At 36.8% G+C, this 24,491-nt stretch overlaps 1 protein-coding gene across 5 annotated transcripts; it reads left to right on the forward strand.

Annotated features, from left to right (window-relative positions):
* The first annotated feature begins 220 nt into the window (after positions 1 to 220).
* RLIM (ring finger protein, LIM domain interacting) lies at positions 221 to 24,357 on the forward strand. Of its 5 annotated transcripts, none has more exons than XM_037139555.2 (6): positions 221 to 412; positions 1,793 to 1,891; positions 2,215 to 2,278; positions 15,141 to 15,333; positions 16,267 to 16,350; positions 17,571 to 24,357. In XM_037139555.2, the coding sequence occupies exons 4-6, from the start codon at positions 15,165 to 15,167 to the stop codon at positions 19,169 to 19,171; spliced, it is 1,854 nt and encodes a 617-aa protein (XP_036995450.2). In that variant the 5' UTR covers positions 221 to 412; positions 1,793 to 1,891; positions 2,215 to 2,278; positions 15,141 to 15,164; the 3' UTR covers positions 19,172 to 24,357. The 5 variants fall into 5 exon arrangements, with proteins under 5 accessions (XP_036995450.2, XP_053518326.1, XP_036995452.2 ...); XM_053662351.1 differs by lacking the exon at positions 1,793 to 1,891 and adding an exon at positions 5,448 to 5,596; XM_037139557.2 differs by lacking the exon at positions 1,793 to 1,891.
* Positions 24,358 to 24,491: the final 134 nt, after the last annotated feature.

The following is a 24,491-nucleotide window of genomic DNA, read 5'->3' on the forward strand; positions in this document are numbered from 1 at the left end:
TCAAAATGGCGGAAGAAGGTGGGGCCTGTCCCACGGTGGGCGTCACAGCGGCGTTCCTTTTCCAGACCACGGCCCGCCTTGCCGCGTCGTCGGCTGCCCCGCACTCCTCCCGCCAAGCCTTTTTTGTGGAGTCACCTGGGATTGGTTAATCGGCTTGTGGGGCGGGGCTGCGGGGGTCGGGATGGGGTATCATCACTTCCTGTTGTGGGCAGTAGTTTCCTGTCGCTGCTTGGTAACAATGGGGGAGATAATGGCTGCCTGAGCAACGTTTCCCGAGCAGGCGCTGGGGTAGAGGCGGGTCTCAACGAGCGACTCATCGGAGGCGGGCTTGAGAGCAGCGACGAGGGAGGCGCGGAGGAGCCTCAGCGGCGGCGGCCCTTACGATCACTCGGATCCCGACAACTAAAACCGAGTAAGTGAAGCCTTGTGGGGACCCTGTGAGAAATGGATGGAGAGCGGGAGGAAGACAGCGAAGAGCTGGCTACCGCTTTTTCTCAAAATGACCTGAGTGGCCTGTTGTGGCCGAGGCTCAGCGCTGCTTCCGGACCCCAGGCGCCGGTCGGTGAGGGGGGCTCCGTGGCGTAGTCGCCGCTGCCATTTTAGTTGGGTGTACAGTCGACAGGCTCTCTGAAGGGGTTGGTGCCGGGTAAGTACTTTCCCTCATTTGCCCCTCTCGCCGCAGCCCGGGCCCTCCAGAGCCTAAAGAATTTGGGGGCGATTTTCGAGTGTTGGCCTCAGGCGTGAGAATCTCTAATCGGTTCAGGATTTTCTCTCCTTGGTTCTTTGGAGGTTTCCCTCGCTTCTCCCCGCCCCTCTTACACGATGGGCTTGAGTTTTGGAATAAGGGAGAATCAGACTGCTGTAAGTCAGATATTGGGAACTCTTGGGCCTTTAGATTTCCCAGGTTTTGCCAAACCCCATTTTGAGCACTTCTGCAGGGCACTATCAATTAGGCGCCCCCTGGGGCCATGATGACATCTTCCCTGAGGATCTGAGGCAAATGTGGTTAACTCCCTCGCTCGAAAAACCTTAGAATATCTCTTCCCAGATATCAGTGCAAATATCCCCCTACCCCCCAAAAGGAGGGAAAAGCCTTTGCGTGTTGGTTGTTTTTCTCTCGGAAAGGGTGGGAATTGGGCCAAATGCTTTTCAAGTTATTTTCCCTTCAATCAGCTAACTCCTCCCCCCTCGAAAAATGCCTAAGGGTCTTGGCTTCTGCGGGCGGTACCTGCCACGTACGCCCTAGCTTTAGTAACTAGTATTAACCGGTTGGGCTTCTGCTTCCTGAACACTCAGTCCCTTTTTCCCTTATGCTGATTAATTTCAAGATGGAGGAGACAGCCACGTTCCTTCCCTAGACAGTTTCACCATACTTATTCCACAGGTTAGTCCGGGAATCTGAGGCCTATCAGGCTTGCTAATTAGGTCAGTCTTTCGTTTGGGGGCAACTGGAAGCATTTATGTCAGGTTGTCATCCACTATTTCCAAAGCCCCACGATAATTTCTTGTTGGAAATAAGGAGCCTGCATTTCCTGAATGACAATTAACCGCAATATCTTGGGGTGATTGAAGGAAGAAATAAACGCACTACCACCAGTAATTTCTTTGATTCTTCATGATTAAAGACAAAAGGACTACTCATATCATTCTATCAGGTACATGATGTCCATCCAGGATTTCTTGAGAACAGGCAGGCATAGTTCCCCCACCACCAAAAAAAAGTCGGTTTTCTAAATTGTAAAAATGAAGTATCCAGGAAGACCAATCTAAATACTTTTTAAAATTATTTTAGGACCCACTTCTCTGAGTGAAAAGTATTTCATCCTGAAGATCTTTTATACTTTTTAGCTTCTGCCATAGGCCAGGCCACTGCTGGGACTACTTTACAGAGGTAACTGTAATGTGCCAAATAAGTTCTTTAAAGTAACTATCTAAATCTGCAAATACTGAACTGATAAAGTAAAGCCTATTTTTAAGCAAGCTTACATTAAAAGTTAAATTGGGAATCTTGTATCTAACATAAGATTCCTGATTCCTTCTGACCTTAATCTCCCCAAACATCTCAATACTAATAATGAATTAGAGTGGGTAGTGATGTGCATGTGTGCATGTGTTGTGTATGACTAAAGTATATAGGATATGTATTTGTTAAATGTGTCTATTTCAAAGAAAATTTATTAAAGAGGAAGAATAATGGATTCTTTTTTTTTCTAGAGCAGAGAGTGAAGAAAACTAAAATCCAGTTTATTGTATTACAATACTATGTCATAACAGTCAGGTAATTTATTTTTTTGTTGCGTCTCCTGATGATTTATGTATAGAATGCATGCTTTAAAATATTCTGTTTTGCAGGCCCTGTAATTGGATGGGCTTATTCGATATATGTTAGTTGCTGTTGGGCATGCTTCATGATGAGAATGTATTTTGCACTGGTGATTAAAAGGGTAGTGTTTCTGAGCAGCTGGAATTCACTAGTGCCTTATCTGTTAATTTCCCTCTTTTAAAATAATGTCTGAAGTTCGCCAGTACTTATGTAGAACAGAATGAATGAAATAGAAATTTGCTGGCTTAAATCATTGTTGAAATGGGGTGGGTATAAATAAATACTATTTATGTGTTCATCGAATAGCTAAGTAAAATGTCAGTAGACTTTCTTACAGGAATATAATCTTACATTATTTTGTGTGTTCTATTTTTTCTCCTTCAAGATCCAAAAAGTCATAATTGATATATAATACTCTAATTGGTATTAACTCTTTTCATCATCATCATCATCATCATCATCATCATCATAAAAGTAGCCACATAATTTATTGCCCTAGCCAGGATGTTTTTAAGAGCAAAAAGGACATTAATAATAATTATGCCTGGACAACAGGCACAAACAGGATCATCCCAGCCAAACTGGGATGGGTAGTTAGCCTAAGTTCATAAGTAACTTGTGTTGAATGCCTATGTGCTAGGTGGGTCCTGTGCTTCAGATGTATGATTTTATAATCATCACAGCAAACCTTCATGAGGATGTTAACTATTTTACAGAGGCAACTGAAGACTCCAGAAAGAGATTATTTATTAAGAAATGTGCCCTTAATTAAATAGCTAATAAGTGGTAGAGCCCCCATTTTAACCCAGGTCTGTCTAATGCCTGCAGTCACTGAACTTCTCTGCCTCTGAACTTAATTGCTCTCTATTAGATCAGAAATGCAAAGAAAATGAAAGGTTGTAATAAAAAAAATCTATAGGTTATATTGCATCAAGAACTTGTTAACACTTTTAAAGGGAAGCTGCTTTTATGAAGCAGGTGAGACATATTTAGCAATTATCCCCTCTTTTTTTGTCATGGTTCCTGTTTCAGCTATTACTGTATAATTTCATAAATAATTTAAAATCAGTGGCTTTATGAACTGTCTTAATTATAAAATGACATCTAGAAATGTTAGGCTGTTTGGGTATATTCTTTCAGGTTAGTGACCATGTAGTGAAGCCTTAAGTTACAGTAGGTCAAATGGAATAATAATGTGTATATTACTTTTTCCATAGCTCTAGTGGGTTGGGAAACAGAGCAAATCACTGATCAGGCTCCTGTTCTCTGAAGTTACAAATTACAATGTGAAAAGTCCTGTCAAACCCAGACCAATGAGGTGCTAGAATTTTAGGCCACTGTCTTGGTCTGGGACATGTTTTTTCTATTGTCAGTATAATTCCTTAACATTTCTGTATAACACAGAAGATTTCAGAAGGAGCCATTTTACATAATCTCTTGAGGTTTTGATAAGCAATGTTTAAAAAAAAAAAAAGCAATTGTACCTGTGTCGTCTTTTTGCTCATCCTTGAATATGGAAGTTTCCCAGAAAGTCCGTCATTTTTCTTTTTATCAAAAGAAATATCTATTGGATAAAAGTCTTGGCAGTTCTGAACAATTTAGGGATATATTTATGAACTTGTGGTTTTGTTTCTGAAATATATATAGTTGATATTTAGTTGTAGCTTTTTTTGTGTTTCAGTTCTCCAACCCAAGATTTTAATTTTATTAAGCCATAATAGTACCTACATGTGTTGAGACAGATAGCTGTAGACAGTGTGTGCTGTGTGTACAGATTTGTGGACCTCTTGCAATAATTTCATCATTACGGGTGGGCTTCTGTTAGGTTTGCATAGTGATCTATTTTCTGTAGGGTTAAGGGGATATAACCTTTTATGGAATGAAACAGTCTCTTTCCTCTTGCTCTCCACTTGCCTATAGGAAGAAAGGAGTTAATTCAATTACAGTTTCCTTTCTTTATTGACTAAAGTTACCATTTGTGTCCATTGCATCTAAGGTAACCATTTAATTTATCCAAATTGGGTCTTCTGAGAGTGAAAGAGTTCCCTGTTAAGTACAACAGGGCAACAGGACTGCTGCTGTACAAACTGGGGATATAGAGTCACCGTTGTCATTTCCATTTAGAAACACTGGTGCAGTAAGTACAGCTGTCAACATGTTTGGTTCTGTAACACAAAATTGATTTCCTCAAATAATGTAACAGCTGTTTGTGTAGATAATGTTTTCTTTCTTGGAAAAGTGATTTTAATTTTTAAAATTGGCGTCACTCTTAAAAAGTTAATTTTTTTCTCAAAAACTCATGTCCTTGAAAATACTATTTGATTTACCAATTATCACTGAAATTGGTAAATTTTGGTAAATTCATATCACCAGTAATCAGTGATTTTACATTAATAACTTTTTATAAATACACGAACCTCCTGAGCTTTGTGTCTTGTCTTTTTTGCTTCTTGTGAATACAGTCAAACCTCAGTTCTCAAATGTCTTGGTTCTGGGGTAATTTATCATGGTCTTGGTTCTTCAACCAGGTCCGTGAAAAAAAAAATGGCTTAGTTGTCTAACAAAACTTTGGGTCCCTACTCTCTACCTGATAACCTTTTCATGCTGAAACCTGTATGGTGAGTCACGTATCTCAGGTGACAGACAAATCACTTCTTCAGCAGTTTTCCACAACGAATTAAATTCAAGAACCAAGGTTCCACTGTAATGAGAAGCAAGTCAGAATTGAGTTTGTATGGGTAAGACCAAGTACTAATTTAGTGACTTAGCTCAGTGAAATGGGTAATCAAAGATTAAATTCTCTGTATAAAGTACTTGAGTGAATTGAAATGTCATCTAATGGCTTCCTTTTAAAACTAACTTGGCCCTATGAATTGGCAGTATTTGTCAATACTTTGATTTGACTTCCTTTTGATCCAACTGTTTCACAGGGTTATGGTAGTCAAAATTGTTTGTGAGCTGCAAGTCAGTAGATTTCTTGCAAAGAGATTGGACACATGAAGGGCATTTCTGAATCCTGTTGTATTGTTCCTCTCTAGTGATAGAAACAGAATGTAAGTGAGGTTAAACTAGCATTGCCATGCAAATAATATTTTATAATCTCATATTGCTATATTATCAGCAGTGATGGAGCCTTTGGTAGCAACCTCTGGTGGGCCAGTACTGGAAATAATCAACATTGTGTGGGTGGCAAGAGGTATCACAATAAGCAAAGACAGTGAACCATCAACCCAGCACTGTTTTTAAAAGAGGAGTGCTTCATATTTCACAAAGGTAAGATAGTCACAAAAAAGGAGATAGAAGTACATGAGTGAAATGGCATTGAGACAGCATAGCCTTTAAGCTTATGTCCCAGTTTCATGTTTCTTACTGTCTTATTCATAGTCATGGATTCACAGGACTGGAAGGTACTTCATAGATAGTTTAACCCAGTACTCTAATACTGATGGGGATCCTGAGGTGCAAGTGGTTAAATGAATTGGCCAAATTTATGTAACTAGTTAATGTGTGTAACTAGTTAATGTATGTTAATTTATGTAACTAGTTATTCCAGTGTCTCCTGTGGTTTTGTGGAGGTTTTTTGTTTTTTGTTTTCTTTTCACAGAGTTGACCACCCTGCTACTCACAAAATAAAAAAGGCTACCTGGTTGTTTTCAACCTTTTATTTGTCTGTTACAAACACCATAAAATTTTAAATAAACATTCTATATATGAATATTTCCCAACACTTTCGGTGCCTAAATATGTGATGGTACATTATGTCCTGACCTCAAGTTCAGCATTTCTTTGTGACTTGATTTTTTTAACTGCAATATTTCTTATTTTGGTGATGGTGTTACTGAGCTAACATTTTCTTTATTGACGAGGATAGCATACCATTAATTTACATCTACTCTGTGAGGTTCTTACCCCTGTGAAGTCTGCAGGTGATCTGAGAAATAGAAACTCTTTTCTTAAATATTGTTACATCTGTTGGGTGCATACGCATTTGTGCAGGACTAAGGTTAAGCCATAATGTCCCAGCTAGTCGTGATCTTGAACCTGTGCGCCTGATAGATGTAATGGTATTTCAGAAAAGAGTTTGTATCTTACACATCAGCCACCTCTTCAGGGAAACTGTTGCATACAGAATAATGCTTGTCCTTTTTTCAGTGACGCATTTTTATGTTGATATATATGTGCCTTTTTTTATACAATAAGCATATTCTGCTTGAGAACACTATTGAGTTTAGAACTTGTGTGAACATATGCAAAAAAAAATGCTCACCATACTTTAGTAGCTGGTCGATCTTAGGTTACCTTGATTCCTCCCTCCCTTTTTGTTTTGAAGACATTATTTCTTCCAGACTTAATAGATGTATGTGGCTCATTTTTAAATTCGTACTCAAGCAAGCATTTGAATTTCAAAATTCAGTTCTATAAAGCCTGTTGTTTTCTTATTAGTATAGTTTGTCCCTTAAATCTCCTTAATTGGGCGGTGTGATGCAGTATGTCCATTGAATACAACATGTGTGCTTACACTTAGCACCAGGTCTCTTAACCTGTTAGTGCTGATCAAAATGTTTTAAATGACTTGTCACCCTAATATCATAAAGAATTACGTTTTTTAAGCATTGGTGTACATGGATTAAGGGAATTAATGGAATACTTTTTAGAAGTGGTCAGAAACATAGTAAGTAGTCTGAATGATTTATGTTAATATATGTTAATAATTGTAGGAGCAATGGAGATTGCTAGCAGTGCTTTAACATTCTCAAGGTGAATAAATTCGGTTTTAAAGTCCCTAATTACAGTTAATAAATCTCAGGCTTGGTTTTCTTCCTGGCTCTTTCTCCTCAGAATTAAATTTACCTGACACAATCATACATTTAGTGGCAGTAGTTTTTGAAGTGACTGGGCAAAATTTCTAATTTGGCTGTTTGTTTCCAGGAGTGGATTTGTGTATGTTGGCACAAACTATGCTGACAGAGATAAGGTTAATAAAATATGTGGTTTATCCAAGGGACAGCTGTATTTAAATCAAATATACTGAAAGTTGACTGATTTAAACGTCAAGTCCTGCTAGGTTTATACTGCTTATAAAGGTGTTTGTCATTTTGGAAATTTTTATACCATGAGTGAACCTGGTATAAAAAGTTCATATGGAGATTGAATATTTTAGAAATGCCTGTTGGGGTAGAAGGAATTTATTTTCAAGTGTATATGTAGTCTTGGGATATATTGGGAGGCAGTTGTCCATTTAGTGGAAAGTTGACTGAATATGGAATCAGGACACCTGTATTTAATTACTGGCTCTTTCCACTTACTAGCCACATGGCCTTTGGTAAATCACTTCCTCTCTCTCTGCCTGTTTCTTATCTGTAAAATAGCGGTAATGAGACCTACTTCATAGGAATGTTGTGAGGGTTAAATGAAATACAGGTATAGGTGAAGGGGCTGTGTAAATAGAGTGGTGGGTATTGCTTATTATTAGTGGGAAGAACTAAGTGATTTAAGAACATTTGTATATTTTTCCTCGTAAGTTGTTCTATTGGTAAGTTTTTCATAGAAATAGTTAAGTTTAAATGTAGCCGGTGCTGATTGTATATGCAAATCAAATTTCATGCACACGAATATCATGACTGAGAGTGAGATGACAAATAGATTTAAATGCCTCTCTTTTACGATGATAGGAGCCCAGGGGTGTGTGGGGATTCTTTTTACCTCTTACTAGTTGAACTGGAAGTGTACCACAATGTTGTTGATCAGAGTAGACTCTAGGACTGATTTTATTAACATAATTCTTCACTAATATTTTCACACCAAAATGAACAGAGATGTATGTGATCATTTAGACTGTGGTTCCCTACATCTTTGGCATGGTTCTTTAACCTTTTAACATTTTAGTGTTCCTTTTCACTTAACAAGCACCAGTGACATTACATCTACCAGGGGCTGAACTTGTGGTTTAGAGCTATTATGTTTTTCCATTATATACCACTTAAGTGGTAAAAGAACTGTTTAAAATGAGACCAGGCTCTCATTGGGTATGTGTAAGACTATTTTACAAGGCATCTGAGGGCATTGCTTACGTTCAGGATTTCCTTCTCTTTCAAAATGCACACATGGGCACTGGACACTTGAAACGTCACTAGTGTAGCTGTGGAACTGAACTTTAAATTTTCTTTAATCAAGTGAAATAAACTGAAGCAATATAAAACTTGTTTTTCATTTAACACAACTCTTGTTCTGGTAGAACTGCATTTCACTTTAACCATTGCTGTAGCATCCAGTTTGAGATGTGCTGTGAGAATAAAATGCACATCAGATTTCAGAGACTTAGTATTAAAAAAAGAATGTAAAATACTTCACTAATTTATATATTGATAGCATGCTGAAATGATGTTTTTGTTATGTTGGATAAATGTAAATAAAATTAATATTTCAAAAATATGAAAGACTATATCAGGCACTGAAGGGGGGATAAAATGGGGAGGGTCTAAGAAGGGACTCAGGGAACAGCATTGGTAGAAGTGTGAAGGTATTGGGTTGGCCAAAAAGGTGTCATAGTTTTTTCTGTACAATGGCTCTTAATAGTGCTTAGGACTTTATTCAAAACAATTTTGTTAGATTGTATTGTGACAGCTGTCATATCAGCATGCGTTTTTTTAAAAAATCAAAATCTGTGAAGTTTTGTGCAACCATTTTAATATTGAAAATGGAAGAAAATATACAACATTTTTGGCATATTTATGCTTGATTTCAAGAAACGTAAAAATGCAACTGAAATGCAAAAAAAAAAAAAAGATTTGTTTAAGGTATGGAGAAGGTGCTGTGACTGATAGAATGTGTCAAAAATGGTTTACAAAGTTTCTTGTACTGTTGGCATTTTGACCAAATACTTCTTTGCCGTGTTATACATCAGAAGATGTTGAGCAGCACCACTGGCCTCTACCCACAAAGAAGCCAGTAGCAGGAAATAGCATACTCAGAATATCCGAATCAGTAAGTTATTGGTGAAAATGAAAAACGTGTCTTTTATTTTACAGGAGAAAACGTAATGGACCTTTTGACCAACCCAATAGTAAGGCGCAGGTTTGTTGGCAGGGGATGGGGCAACATAAGTGAATTGGTTTGTCAAGAAAGTGTCCTAACAGAATTCTGTCATTGGAATATGTAGCTTACTATGACCTGTAGGCCCAGAATTGAAAACCAAGAGACTTAAATGACTTTTTAGTTTAAAGGATTTTTTTGAAAACAGTCTGTTCAAACTCCTCCTTAATAAGGAATCCTCTCTTTAATATAAAGCCTCTGCTTGAATATTTCCAGAAATGGGTAGTTTGCTTCAAGATGCTGATTGCATCTCCACTTAGGGACAATTTCACTAGTTAGGTTATTAAAAGAAGGAATTAAATTGTATTAAGAGGAGGAATTATATGCTTCCATATTACTTCAACTATTGGCCCTAGTTTAACCCTATGCTTTTGCTCTTTCATGTTATAACTCTAAATATTTGAAGATGGTAATCATGTGCATTTTTAATCTTGTCTTCAAACTAGGTATTAAACACTGGTCTGAGAAAGCAACATATGACTATGTTAGTTTCATAGACAGCCAGGTCAAACAGGCTTTTTATTTAGCTTTTGTTAACTAAAAACTTTAGATCTTATTCATGTAAACTTCCAGGATAGCTTTTCCCCCTCCTCTGCAGTACTCTTACCATGGGGGAATTTTAGCTATATAACCCTTAGTAAAATGTTGAAGGTGACATTGCTCCATAATCTTTGAGAGTGGTAGACAATGATGTGAAACTTTAAGTCTTAAACTATTATCCTCAAGGTCCTTGGTACTCAAACTGATCCTAGGATCAGCCACATCACTTGGAGGCTTATTTAAAATGCAGATTCTCAAGCCCCACTCCCAGCCTACTGAATTAGAATCTACATTATAAAGATAGCATAAGAAACCTCAGTCTCATTACAGAAACCAAACCTAGAGTAGTCAGTGGTATTGTCTTGATGTCCCTGTTATAAAAAGGTTCTCCACTCTGGCTGCACAAGAGAATTACCTGTGAACTTTTAAAAATATTGCTGTGGGTGAACCCCAGAGTAGGCTCTTCAGGTGATTCTGTTGTGCAAACCAAGGTTAAGAACCATCCCTTGGTAAAGCATATGAGGTTAATTTGGCAGTGATCCTCACTTCTGGTGAATATATTTTCTTTCCTGGGTTTGCAGCATATCTGACAACATACTGCAGAATTTTCCCTTAGGTTTACCATCAGGTGTTTGCTGTGCTATAGTTTGTAGGCTTCACTTTGAAGATTAGATCACTTTTAAATCTAGTATTTTAGTATTCTAATTTCTATCATTTCTCAAAGCTTATCATTAGAGGTTTTGCAGTTTGGACTTTTGGTTCTCTCTTTGAAAAGTTTGGTTTTTACAAATTTCCAGTTGCAGGGTGGTTTTTCTTACTGAATAAAATAGAAAGAAAATAGACGTTGGGAGCTTCTACCCTACATCTTCTGTTACTATATCAACACCCACACCACCCACCCCCATACTCAGTATAAGACCCCTTTATTTCTTGTTTTAGATACTGTTTTTTTAAAATCTGTCATATTTTTCAGGCTTTTGTTCCTTATGGGCTTTAACTGCCATGAAGCTAGTAAGACTTTGTGCCGTTCCTGTAACAGTCATTGGTACATGAGTTTTCTGTTACCTTTGGTTCATGTCCTTTAACTGTCAGGATGTATGGGACATTTTCTGCCATGTTTGAAATATTTGTTTTTAAAGCCTTTCCACCCTACTAAGTTGTACTTTTTATAAATTAATTTCAGAACTCAGTGATCCTTCACAAGTGAACTTCATCCTAACTTGCATATTAGTAGCATTCAAAATATTAACTGCTTGAGTACATTAGCCAGATATTATTGTGGTTTTCTTTGACTTGAGGAATTACAGCTGAAGTACTTTTTCCTTTGTGCTTTTCCATATTTTTAAAATTAGCTGCTTACTATTACCAATACCTAATTGTATTACTTAGCTACATGTGGGAAAATGTAGTTTCCTTTTGTTACTTTTTTTTATTGCCTGGCCCATGTAACTTTTATGAGTGTTTTATTTAGGTCATCTTAAATTCTATTTTTCTTAAAGTTTCAAGTTAGGATAAAAAAGAACATCTTCCAGAAATTTCTATAGTTTAGGTTTACCAAAATCAACAATGCCTGGTTTGCAGGCATTGTCCTGCAAACCAACAAAAGGTCATGGATTTGATTCCCCATCAGGGCACATGCCCAGGTTACAGTTACAGTTCGGCCCTATTCGGGTTGGTTGCATGGGAAAGGCAGCCAGTCACTATTTCTCTCCTCTTTCTCCCTTCCTTCCCCTCTCTCTAAAATCAGTAAGCTGTCCTTGGGTGAGGATAAAAAATAAGGGTTCTTAGTTATGAGATGAAGGAGCTCTTTCCAAAAATACTAAGGTTACCTTCCCAACCCCTTCCTTGATGCCTCCATCTTTGTTTAAACAGTGATAGGATAGTTCTAAGAATAATGATCTAAGGAAAACAATGGAGATCTGGATATGCCTGTGTCTGGACTAAAATTTGTTTAGGCTCTGCAGACAGGTAGAGAGGCTTTTTATTGTTGTTTTTTTAATATATGAAAGGTTTAGTTTTATTTGTCTCTTTAGTATTAACTTGTGAACATCCAGGTGCTAAACTTATTACGAGCGAGATTAAATCTTAATACCAGTATAGATCACCTCTTTTCCACAAGTCAGATTATCATGTTCTTAGTATTAACTTTTTTATTTTGTTAATGTGAACTTAAGATCAATCTGAAGTTAGAAAAAATAGAGAATGAAATTTATTTGTAGTCTTTAGATTGTTTACTACCAGTTCATTGAGAGTGTGGGGAAATCTGCTAATATAGCAACTTCCTAAGGCACATAAGTAGTGAATGATAATTAAGAATTTTTGGCTAGCTTTGTGTACTATCCAGAGAAGGGCTTGTCAAACTTTTTCTGTAAAAGGCCAGAAAGGAATTTTTTTTTTGCTTTGCTGATCAAAAAGCAAAATTGAGCATATTATATAGTTATTTATGTAAAACGAGAGAAGCCACATTTCCACCAAGTTTTGATAAAACTGAAAATGTAAAAGAAATCGCATTTTTTCAAGTATTTTATTATAAAATGCAGTTTTAATGCTGAGTTTATAGTAGAAATAAATGTTAATAGAGAAACTTCAGAATGGATATTTCCCCCAAAATAAAGATTTTGGGAAACATGTATACAAAATTCTAAAAAAGTTAACTATTCTAATCAACAAAAGCAATGATTCATACCTTTTCCAGGGGCAACTTAGAAATAAATCAAGAAGACGTCTTTGATTTTTAAGATCCGTATAAATTATGCTGAATTCCAAGAAGGAGAGGGGCAGATGTATGAGTTACACATCCACAGTCACATGCATCAGAAATTAGGATGATGTTTTGTAATATATGTCTACTAATGAGAAGAATGGCATTCTTTGGGTGGGGGGGGAATAACATTTTGCTTAATTAGGGCTAAACATATTCCTTGTCATCAAAGTCATCTGCAAATGTTCATCTAGCACTACTCACTTAAAATGAGCTCTTCCATGTTTCATTTTTGGAAATGTCCTTTCATACATATCGGTGTTGCCATCTAATCAGTCCACAAGCATGTAATTTTAATTAAGTATATTCATTCCTTATAAGGCATTTATGGAATTCTGTTAGAGTCTTCTCTTGATATATTTACCTTTTAGCATATCCTTACACTGCAGGATTGTTATTTTCAGTTGAAGGTTAGGTGGAAGTTCCTCAGTTACACAGTTAAATGGATTTTGAAATGAGGAGATTTTTTTTTTTACTTGCCCAGAGCTCCAAAAATCCTTCTGGAACTGTAGTTTGTACTCAGAAAATACATCTGCTCCAAATTTGCATGGGGAAGCAGCTTGACATTGTGATTCCAGTGTTAGTCATTGTTGAAATGACTTTACTGCAGGTTAAGTGTTACATATAAACACTGTTTTGCCTGTAATTTTAGGTTGAATTCACTAAGAAACATCATGAAGTCTGTAGCAAAAGCTAATTTCCCAAGTCATTTATTTTTCTGTAATGGTAACTGAGGGTGGTCCTTCTCATTCAGAAAAAAATTCAGTCTTGGATCTGGGACTAAGAAATCACAATAAAACTTTACCAATGCCAAGCCATTAAAATGACCAAGTAGTAGAGTAAGTCAGGATATTTAGCTTTTATTTCTGACCAAAATTCTCAGAACTGATGATGGAGAAGTCCACGTTAATGAAGTTCATCGTTGACACTACCAGTTCAATAATACGGATTTAAATATTTTTCTGCATACTCCTTGTGATAAACAATATAATCAATAACCACAGACTTTACACACCTTACATTTTCACAAGCTTCATAAATTACAACTAGGTCTGTTTCTGCTGTACACATTTTGCCACTGTTTTAATTGTAGTACATCTTAGCAAATGCCACTTCAGGTTGTGCTGAATTAGTGTTTTCCCAACTTCTTTGAACAGTTAATCCATGCAGATTCATAGAGGTTACTTCTGTGGCTCAAACTCCTCGAATAATCAGCACTTGACTCCATGAATAAACAACAGTGAATATAGTGAATAGTATTAGTTACATTTGTGGACTCATTGTGAGCCAAGGAAAATCACTCAAAATCATTTGCTGCCTTGTATCTCAGTTGATTGTTGACATATCCCAATATCCTCAACTTTTTGAGCAACTGTAATCACCAAAACACTAATCTTAAACAAGTTTATCTTCTCTAGACACGTTTAACTTCTGCAATCAGGCACAATTTAACTCACCATCAGTAAATGATTTTCCTTGCTTAGCCAACAGATGAGCCACTGAAAACTTACTTTGAAGCCTCACTTTTTATTTTGTGGAGAAATATTTTGTGCTTAGATATTCCATTTTAATTTTTCAGACCATACCTTTTTTTTTCACATTTTTATTGTTCAAATACAGTTGTCTCCACCCCACCCTAGCCATCCCCACCTCCCACCCCCCCATATACCTTTCTTTTGAATTAGGAATATTGTGATGAATACTTAGTCTGATAATATCAATGTACATTTTATCACAGTGTGATGCTGCTGTTGCATAATAAACATAGTTACCATCTAATCTGGTAACAAAATAATCCACACTCCTCTGTACCTTTAAGGGTCACATTCAAAGTCCACCATCTCTTGATTTGACATGATGAGTGTGCACCCGTAATTTGTTTTAAGTGCCACAGTATAGTTATGTACATGGCACTTGAAATGCTGTCAAAGTATAATTGCATCACTGCAGTTTACAGTGCACACTTCACCATTGCAAAGCAGTGAGAGTGCCGCACCGTCTGTCACAACTGCTCAGTTCTGTCATAGCATGAAAGCCATAGACAATATACAAACGAATGTATATGACTATTGTAATAAAATGATGAACACTGAAATTTGAATTTCATATAATCTTCACACATGACAAAAAATTCTCCTTTAAAAAAAAACATTTAAAAGTGTAAAAACCATTCTTGGGTCTCAAGAAGAAAAAATAGGCACCAGTACTTAATTTGGCCCATGAGCCATAGTTACCCAGCCTCCGACCTAGTCTTTTTTCCTAGTATAACAGGGCTTTTGGGGAGTTTTTGTGTTAAGAAATTTCATGAGGTCTTAAAATCCACGTCTTGAACTGCATTCTGGATTTTCACATAATTGAAACTGTTCCATACATAGAATACATCCTGACTTGAGTTTTCAAAATTGATCTCCTTTCTCCTTTTAGATAATTTTCCACTTGTTCATCAAGATGGAAAGCTCAGATTCGAACGATAAAGGAAGTGGCGATCAGTCTGCAGCACAGCGCAGAAGTCAGATGGACCGATTGGATCGGGAAGAAGCTTTCTATCAATTTGTAAATAACCTGAGTGAAGAAGATTATAGGCTTATGAGGGATAACAATTTGCTAGGCACCCCAGGTATGCAATATGTAGTTTAAGAATTTATATATGTAATTGCTGGTCTTTAAAAAATAGCCTGTTTTGAAAATTGGTTTCTTTAGCCATTATCAGGTAGAATTGAATGCAAGAATATAGAATGACATTTACTGCTGTATTTGTTACCTGATTCTGTTGACTCACATTTGGAATTATCCTATATCATGTTTTTAGTTATGAATTATATTTTGAATTATAGTGATTTTGAAAGGAGAGGAGCTGAACAGTTTTTTGTTAAGTTTATTTAAATTACTAGAGATGAGTAAGTGTGGAAGAGCTATAATGGGAACTTGAGTTCCTAGGACAGACTTATTCTGTTTTGTGATCTCTGATTCTCTGAATATGCCCCAGTCATAATCCTCCAGAGCTAGCCTTGGGTAAAGTTATCAATTATTCAGAACTTCGTGTTTGGTTATTTTCTTTTGTCCAGTTAGGTCCCATTTGATCCTAGTTAAAAATCCACTGTTTTTCATCATCTTCATTTCTGTTTAATTTTACTAATCTTTGAGTGAGTGTGGAAATTTTAAAAGGTCAGGTGTTAGTTAATGAAAGGAAGTGCCTTTTAAATTAACAGCACCAAATATGAATCAAAATGTCTGAGTTGGCCTTCTGAGTCTGCCATTTATTAATATGTCAGTCTCTCATTCATTCAGTCTTGGTGTCCTTGTTTTAAAACACAGATAGTAATATCTACCTCCCAGAGCTACCAATTTAAAGAATGAGGTATTATATGCAAACGCATTTAGTAAGCTAGAAAACTTGTACAACTATAAGTTGTAATGTCATGCTCCCAAAGAAATGAATTTTACTCAGGTTCCCTACTCCTTGCTTTTCCTCTCCAATGACCATTGGAGAGGAAATAAGAGTCATTGGTTTTTATTTATAATTTGCCAAATATTTTAAAACCATTTTCAGGTGAAAGTACTGAGGAAGAGTTGCTGAGAAGACTACAACAAATTAAAGAGGGCCCACCACCACAAAGCTCGGATGACAATAGAGGTATATTTTGCTTTGCAAGGTGTGGGTAGAGAATGGAATGGATAAAGGACTTCCTAACAGTAAATGTCAGCCAGATATTATGCAGAAATGGCATAAATTAATTTGGTGCTAAGTAACTGCTCATAAAAAAGGGAAATAGCATTTTCTTGATACTTGGTAAGAATGTGAATATGTTTTTTTTTCTGTTTCATCTTTCAATTGTTTGTGTTCATTGGGACATGGTGAGAAATGGCCTATTTACATGATTTTTTTTTTCTTCATGATTTTCCACATCTGTTGAAATTTTCCTTCTACTTACTGGATTATTCCTTCCTAATAAACATGTGAGTTCCTCACAAGCATAAAGAAATGCTACCTCCTCTAACATGCATTTCTTGCCCCTTATGGGGCATTGGCAGTGCCTGGAGGCATTTTTGCTTGTCATGACTGGGAGTTTGTTATTGGCATCTAGTAGGTGGAACCAGGGATACAGCTACACATCCTAACATCCTGATGTTTCTCTCCCAATGTGAAGTAGAGAATTTCACTATGTAACCTAAGAGGCTTTAATAGTCTGGCCTTCAGTGTGCCATTATATGTACTGTGCTAGGTTCAGACTATTCATTTGGTTTCATCTCCAGTTTCATGTTATTTTAAAATCCTGGTAACACGATAAAGTACTCTAATACTTTTAAACCAGTAAACTTTGTTTATATTATATTTATGCAGTGGCTGCAACAGTCTTCTATTTTAAAATATCTTATGTTACCAAAGGCGCTTGAAACCAAGAACCTAGAAGAAATGTTACAAACTAATGAAAACTTGGCAAAAATGTAATTTGCACTAAAATACTAGTCCTATACCTTAACTGGTGTTTAACTTGTTTGATTACAAGAGAGTTTTGACAGTAGGCTGGAAAACATTGTTTTCTGACAGTCCACAGTGGCATGTTGGGCCCTTTTTATATGATGAAGCACTGAAAGTAGACTTCTTCCAGATTCCCTTTAAGAAAATTCTCTAAATTTTTTTGAGATTAGCTTGCTCTTTCAAAATGAAATGGAAAGTTTTCTGCTTTTACTTGCAAGTCTATGCAGTGTTGTTTCTAAAAATCTGTAAATGTGAAATCTGTTTGAATCTTTGTTCTTGTTTTCCTAATACAGACTTTCAGAGCACTATTCTATGATTGTCCTAATTTTAGCAGTTCTTTTTTCTCCCCTCTTTTCTCCCCTTTTTTTAAACAGGTGGAGGAGAATCTTCAGATGACGTGTCTAATGGTGACTCTATAATAGACTGGCTTAACTCTGTCCGGCAAACTGGAAATACAACAAGGAGTGGGCAAAGAGGAAACCAATCTTGGAGAGCAGTGAGCCGGACTAATCCAAACAGTGGTGATTTCAGATTCAGTTTAGAAATCAATGTTAACCGTAATAATGGAAGTCAAAATCCAGAGAACGAAAATGAGCCATCTGCAAGACGTTCTAATGGAGAAAGTGGGGACAACAACAGCCAAAGGCAAGTGGAAAATCCACGATCTGAGTCAACATCTGCAAGGCCATCCAGATCAGAACGAAATTCAACTGAAGTGGTAACTGCAGAAGCCCCACCTACTAGAGGTCAGAGAAGAGCAAGAAGCAGGAGCCCAGACCATCGGAGAACCCGAGCAAGAGCTGAAAGAAGTAGGTCACCTCTGCATCCCATGAGTGAAATTCCACGAAGATCTCATAGTATCTCATCTCAGACTTTTGAGCATCCTTTGGTAAATGAGACTGAGGGAAGTTCTAGAACCCGGCACCATGTGACACTGAGACAGCAAATAAGTGGACCTGACTTGCTAAGTAGAGGTCTTTTTGCAGCTTCGGGCATAAGAAATGCCTCACAAGGAGCAGGTTCTTCAGACACAACTGGCAGTGGTGAATCTCCGGGATCAGGACAGAGACCTCCAACCATAGTCCTTGATCTTCAAGTAAGAAGAGTCCGTCCTGGAGAATATCGGCAGAGAGATAGCATAGCTAGCAGAACTCGGTCAAGGTCTCAGACGCCAAACAACACCGTCACTTATGAAAGTGAACGAGGAGGTTTTAGGCGTACATTTTCACGTTCTGAACGGGCAGGCGTGAGAACCTATGTCAGTACCATCAGAATTCCAATTCGTAGAATCTTAAATACTGGTTTAAGTGAGACTACATCTGTTGCAATTCAGACCATGTTAAGACAAATTATGACAGGCTTTGGTGAATTAAGCTACTTTATGTACAGTGATAGTGATTCAGAGCCTAGTGGCTCAGTCTCAAGTCAGAGCGTGGAAAGGGCAGAGTCGCGGAATGGAAGAGGGGGTTCTGGTGGTAGTAGCAGCTCTGGTTCCAGTTCGAGCTCCAGTTTAAGTTCCAGTTCCAGTCCTAGTTCCAGTTCCAATGGAGAAAGTTCAGAGACTAATTCGGAGGTGTTCGAAGGTAGTAATGAAGGAAGCTCATCATCAGGCTCCTCAGGTGCCAGGCGAGAGGGTCGACACAGGGCCCCAGTAGCATTCGATGAAAGTGGCTCTTTGCCCTTCCTTAGTCTGGCTCAGTTTTTCCTCTTAAATGAGGATGATGATGACCAACCTAGAGGACTCACCAAAGAACAGATTGACAACTTGGCAATGAGAAGTTTTGGTGAAAATGATGCATTGAAAACCTGCAGCGTTTGCATTACAGAATATACAGAAGGCAACAAACTTCGTAAACTACCTTGCTCCCATGAGTATCATGTCCACTGCATTGATCGCTGGTTATCTGAAAATTCTACTTGTCCTATTTGTCGCAGGGCCGTCTTGGCTACTGGTAACAGAGAAAGCATTGTGTAATTAAGATCTGAGCTCTCAGCTATGTACCTGGTATAGTGATGGGCAAACAGGAATCACTTGCTTCATGTCCACTTTTTGAGTGGTGCTGAAATGAAAAGTTGCAACCTGACTGAGTCATTGCCTTCTGAATGAACCACCATCTTTACTCCACTTTCTGTCCCAGGATAAAAGGAAATATTGAAAAAAGCAACCTTTTAGGACATAAAATCTGATCTCAATATCAGTAACTTATATTACTGATGATTTATTGTATATGTTTATCAGGTTTTTTTGTTATCTTAAAAGATCTGCCTTAGCAATGGCTCTTATCTGCATCAAGTTGCCATAGGAGAGAGGGGCTAAGGAAGTTACCAGTTTAGACTAAGTTACAGTATGTGTTTCATAAGTGATTGCTTAAAGCTATACCATTCCCAGTTATTAGTTGGCACAAATTCAGCTCCATGCTGAATATCATTTGTTCACCTTTCAGACAAGGTGATATTGGACATGTCAGTGTAAATAACACTAAGGTTAGATCTAAGTGTATAACTGTCTCCTAAGCCCATCACTGTGGCACACTTTAGAGTGAGTTTATAGTTTAATTGAGATATTTATCTTGTGGAAATATTAAAAAAGCCTATGCTTGTGTAAGTGAAAAAAAATCACATTCATTTGTTTAAAAATGTAAAGCTATTTTGTAGAGGCTCAGTACTTTTCCAATGCACTGTTGTAATAATGCATAAAAAATTGTAAACTACCATGCATAGAAATGAAAGAAAAAAATGCTTTTTGTGAGCCAGCATAGTAAAAAAACACACACCAAACAAAGTACAAAGCTGCTTTTGTAAGTGTGTACATGTCAAGAGCAAGACATATCTATAATATTTAATGTATGTGAACAGCTACTGTGACATGCAAAGGAAAGGTCAGGGTGCAGAATTGAGCTGCACTGAAGACCAATGGAGAGTGTGTACTTTAACTTGGATTTAGGCAGGAAATGAAAGACTGGAGGAGAAAAGAAAACTACTCTGGAAGAATTTTTAAATTTTTCATGAAGACCATAATCATACTGGTTTCTTATGGTGAGATCTTTGACACAGTATTCTACTTGAGCAGATGAAGTAGATCAACAACTTTGGCAGAGCTTTGGTTTAAGAAAAACCACTACCACCTAGCACAAGTTACATTGTTTTTTACAAGTCTGCTCCTCAAAGAAGAAAGTGGAGGAAGGAGACCATAAACCACTTTTAACATAGGAATTGGTACAGATGTGTGTACTAATAGGAAAGTCTCGAATTTGCATTGTTTTCGAGATTTGTCATTAAAGGTACCAGTGCGCACTTGTTAATACTTCATTACTATATCTCTAACATAGACTTAACACTTCACATTTAAAGACCAGTTGAATAATTAAGAGATTTTTTTATCCTTTGTAGAAAGTGAGTTGTGTTGGGTTATTTGAAATTCAAAATTATAATTGTGCTGCCCATATTTGAAGATGGACCGCTATGGTTTGTGGGCCATGCACTTTATGTTGTTTCCTTAGTAGTAAAACAGGTTTGTGAAGAACCTCAGTACTCTCACTGAATTTCTCTTTTGAGGCTGGCTGGGATTAGGATTAGTCTGATAGTGAAGGACTGTTGTTTGTTTTTCTGGGAAAAGCTTATGGGTCCAAAGAGGAATTGAACACATCCTTGGCCTTTAAAAAAGTGAGCTGATGAGCCAGGCATAATCAGCTACTTAACAAAATAAACAAGTCTGCTTTAGGAACTATCTGGTTACCTTAACTGCTATCAAATTGGCTGTAAAGCTCACACTTTGTCATGTTTTCCTCTCACTTTCAATCCTACCTAAGTATCAAGGAAATTAACTTGTAAATATGGTAGTTGTTTGCTAAGGATATGTACTGCTCTTGCAAGGAAATAATGTTGAAACAAAGCTTCACTTATTTTTTTTAATATAAGCAGAATCACTGTTTATGGCGCTTATATAATACATTTTATCTTTTTAAAAAATTGTCCATGTAATAGTCAGGATTCCTTTATATTTGTGAGCCTCCTTGTCTTTTTCTAAGGGTGTAATCTATGGTTTTCAGATCTGCAGGGTAGTCCTGATTGGCTAAAAACAACCCCATTTTCTTCTTGGTACAAAGTATCTTCATTACTCTGGGGGTGTTCATTTTATATATAGTTTAAAAACAACTGCAGCTCATTCTAAGCATAAAAATTATTGACAACAGGTACCTCCCTAACCTCCCAAGATGTATTACTCATTTGTGAAGTATTAAAGTATGAAGTAACTCACGCAGAATTCTGGTTATGAATGTAGATATTGATGAACCTATTCATAAACACTGGAAATAAGATTTTAAGTTTTTAACCCTCCATAGAATGCACATACTGGGCATGTGCATGTGGACACCTTTTTCAATAGCACTCATTAATTTCCATTGGATTGTGTAGAATGGATACAAATATTTTAGTAGAATTTGCTACTTTTTTTTTTGCAAGATCCATGACTAATATATGCTTACTAGTAGACATTGAAGACAAGGTCATTTATAGGTGTGAGATGAACAATGAAGAAGAAGGATCTTTTCCCACCAGCATCCAAACACCTATTCCCTTGAGGGAGCATTTTCTTGCAAAAGACTTTACGTTTTGTTTTATATTGCACTTTTTCTTTATTAAAGAAATGTTCTGTCATGGAACTTCATGCAGTAATAGGAACAAGAAAAAACAATGTTGGGAGTTTACATTGTTAAAAGCATAGGGAAAAGTACTAAAAATGAATATCCTTGAATATTTCAGATATTTTTAAAAATTCACTTACTAATCTGAAACGTTTGAGGTGTTTTGTTTACCTCCAAGCAGCTGACAAGGTTGTGATTTATAAGTACCAAATCAAAATTGAACAAGTTAGGCTTAAAGTTTTCAGACTTTGTAGCAACACTAGAAGATGAGCCATGTTGTTAATTTGGAATATTTGCTCTGAAAAGAACACATTAGTTATACCTCAGTGGTGTTAATGGTTAATGGAGGTGGGGATTGAGAAAAGTGTTCACGTTAGTATCAGCGTGTAGGGAATAATTGCACAGTTAACAAAAATATTTACCACCATGTTACATATATGAAATCTCTGAAAACATGATCATAGGAAACTGGTTATCTTTAAGTGTTACCTCAAGTAATTTTGTCCTTTCTGTGCCAAGTATTCTCTTAGTGTCAGTGTCTCAAATTATATTTATGAAGCGTTATCAAGAACGCTTAATATTTAAACACCTGCTTCCCAAATGCCCATGATATGAAATGGGTCAAGCATCAGCCATGACTTTCGGTCAGTTCCCAAAATACCCATGTGGTAGGGAGGTGAATGTTGCAAAATGCCTCACAAAAGGCCGTTTTTACAGCTTGCTAGAATACAGGGGCACCTTGTAGTTGCTGATACTTTTAAAAATGGAGGATATTTTTAATTACCCCCTTTCTTTGTTCCTTTGAGAAGGAAAGATATTTGTAAATTGCCTTATTTGAATTTTTAAGTTTTACTGGCTTTCCTGTCAAATTTATTACCAACATTAAGTACTTAGAAGCCATGTTTGCAGGGCACTTTTATTCTTGTCTTATAAGACTATGCTGATTGCTACTTTCTAAAGTATTCTGTATCTTAGTAATGCAAGAGATTGATAAGGCACATGTTAAAGTGCCAGGCGTTTTCTTCCTTAGTATAATTTTTCAGATGTTTAATATTCACTAAGTGTTGTAATTCATTGAGTTAACTTAGTAAATGGTATGCTTTTGAAAAAATATTTGAAAATGTAAATCACCATAACATGCTTTATTTGGAAAGTTAAAGTGTAAGGTCTGAAGAACTAGTATTTAACTTATTTTTAAATCAGATTTTTAATAAGCAACTAAGAAACTGCTATGAAAACAACTTTAAAAATTTTAGCATTCTGAAATTGAGTTCTCAAGTGGAACATTTCTAAAATATCTAATATTTTCAACGAGTGGTGATCTCACTTGGTAAAAATCCATTTTGTATCTAAAATACAGCATAGAATAGAGTTATTATTGGAGTGTTGGAACTTTTAAGTGATAACAGTTTATCAGTCTTATGATTATTTTTATTTCCATATAAGTGTTTTAACTCAAATCTGAAGGAAATAGGCACACCCTCTAACACAAAATTATAGTGAGGTATTTGTTTTTGATTAGTATTTCTTGGCTAAAGGCCCACAATCTGCTTTCTAGTTAGTCACTTGGATTGAGTGATAGATATCTTAAAGACATGCGGTGAAAGTGAACCCCATAATACCACTGTGCCTAATTATTTCAGGGTTCCTCTATCAGTTCCTCATCTTGCAGATTTATTCCAATACCAAGGTATGGTTGAACCACCTGCCCAGCCTTAACTCCATTTAGTGCCCCTCTGCTAACATTCTTTTAACTGATTGATTTGTATGTGTTTTAACTTTCTGGTGTTTGGATTTTACCTCTTGATAGGTCCACTTGTCCCTGGTGCTGCTTTTAAAGATGTAGGGCCATGTGATCAGGTATCAAGTTGAGTAGGTACGCAGTTGGCCTGGATATGTCTCTGTGCCTGTTTTATCTTCTCCCAGGAAGAGCTGCTTTGGTATAGATGTTTACTTGGGTTTATTTAAGAACTGGGCAGCAATTGTGGAAAGCTTTCTGAAGTCTTAAGATCCTGAAGGGATTTGGAGGAGGAATAGTAACAAAGGCTGCCTTTACGTCTTTGAACACAAAGCACATATATGTATGTTGTATAAAGACTAAAATGATTGTTACACCAGGGCTTCCTGACCTCTGGGAGAGACTTGCAAAAAAGCAGAAAGGAGCACAAAATGATGTGAATTTGGTTAGCTTGTTTTATCCAGTTTCTCATTTCCTTTACATTTAAACCTGAACATTACACCCTTCTCCAGTATCTAGGCCACAGACTCCTGGTTGGGAAGCCCTGTATCAAATTTTCAGAATGTACCCAGTTTCCCTTTTTTTTTTTTTTTGTACAGTGCTTTACACCTGCTAAAAATTAACTTGTTTAATGCAAAACAAGACCTTGAAAGGTCATCATATTAAAGCTGGTTTAATTATAATAGTTATCTTTTAGGAAGAAGCTTTTTCCCTATGTAAGATGTCATACTGCAGATTTAAAATATAGACTATCAATAAAATGCATGAAGTGATTGATCATTTGTGCTTGATCATCTCTCCTTGGGGTTTTTTCTTCAAAGGGGGAATTTGATAAAGGTGCAGTTTCAAACTGATGTCAAATGGACTTGATTTTTAGACTCAAGTGGAATTAAGTACAACCTTGATTTTGA

Source organism: Artibeus jamaicensis, unplaced genomic scaffold, assembly GCF_021234435.1.
Source record: "Artibeus jamaicensis isolate MK-2021 breed Jamaican fruit bat unplaced genomic scaffold, CSHL_Jam_final contig_240, whole genome shotgun sequence".
Lineage (NCBI taxonomy): Eukaryota > Metazoa > Chordata > Mammalia > Chiroptera > Phyllostomidae > Artibeus > Artibeus jamaicensis.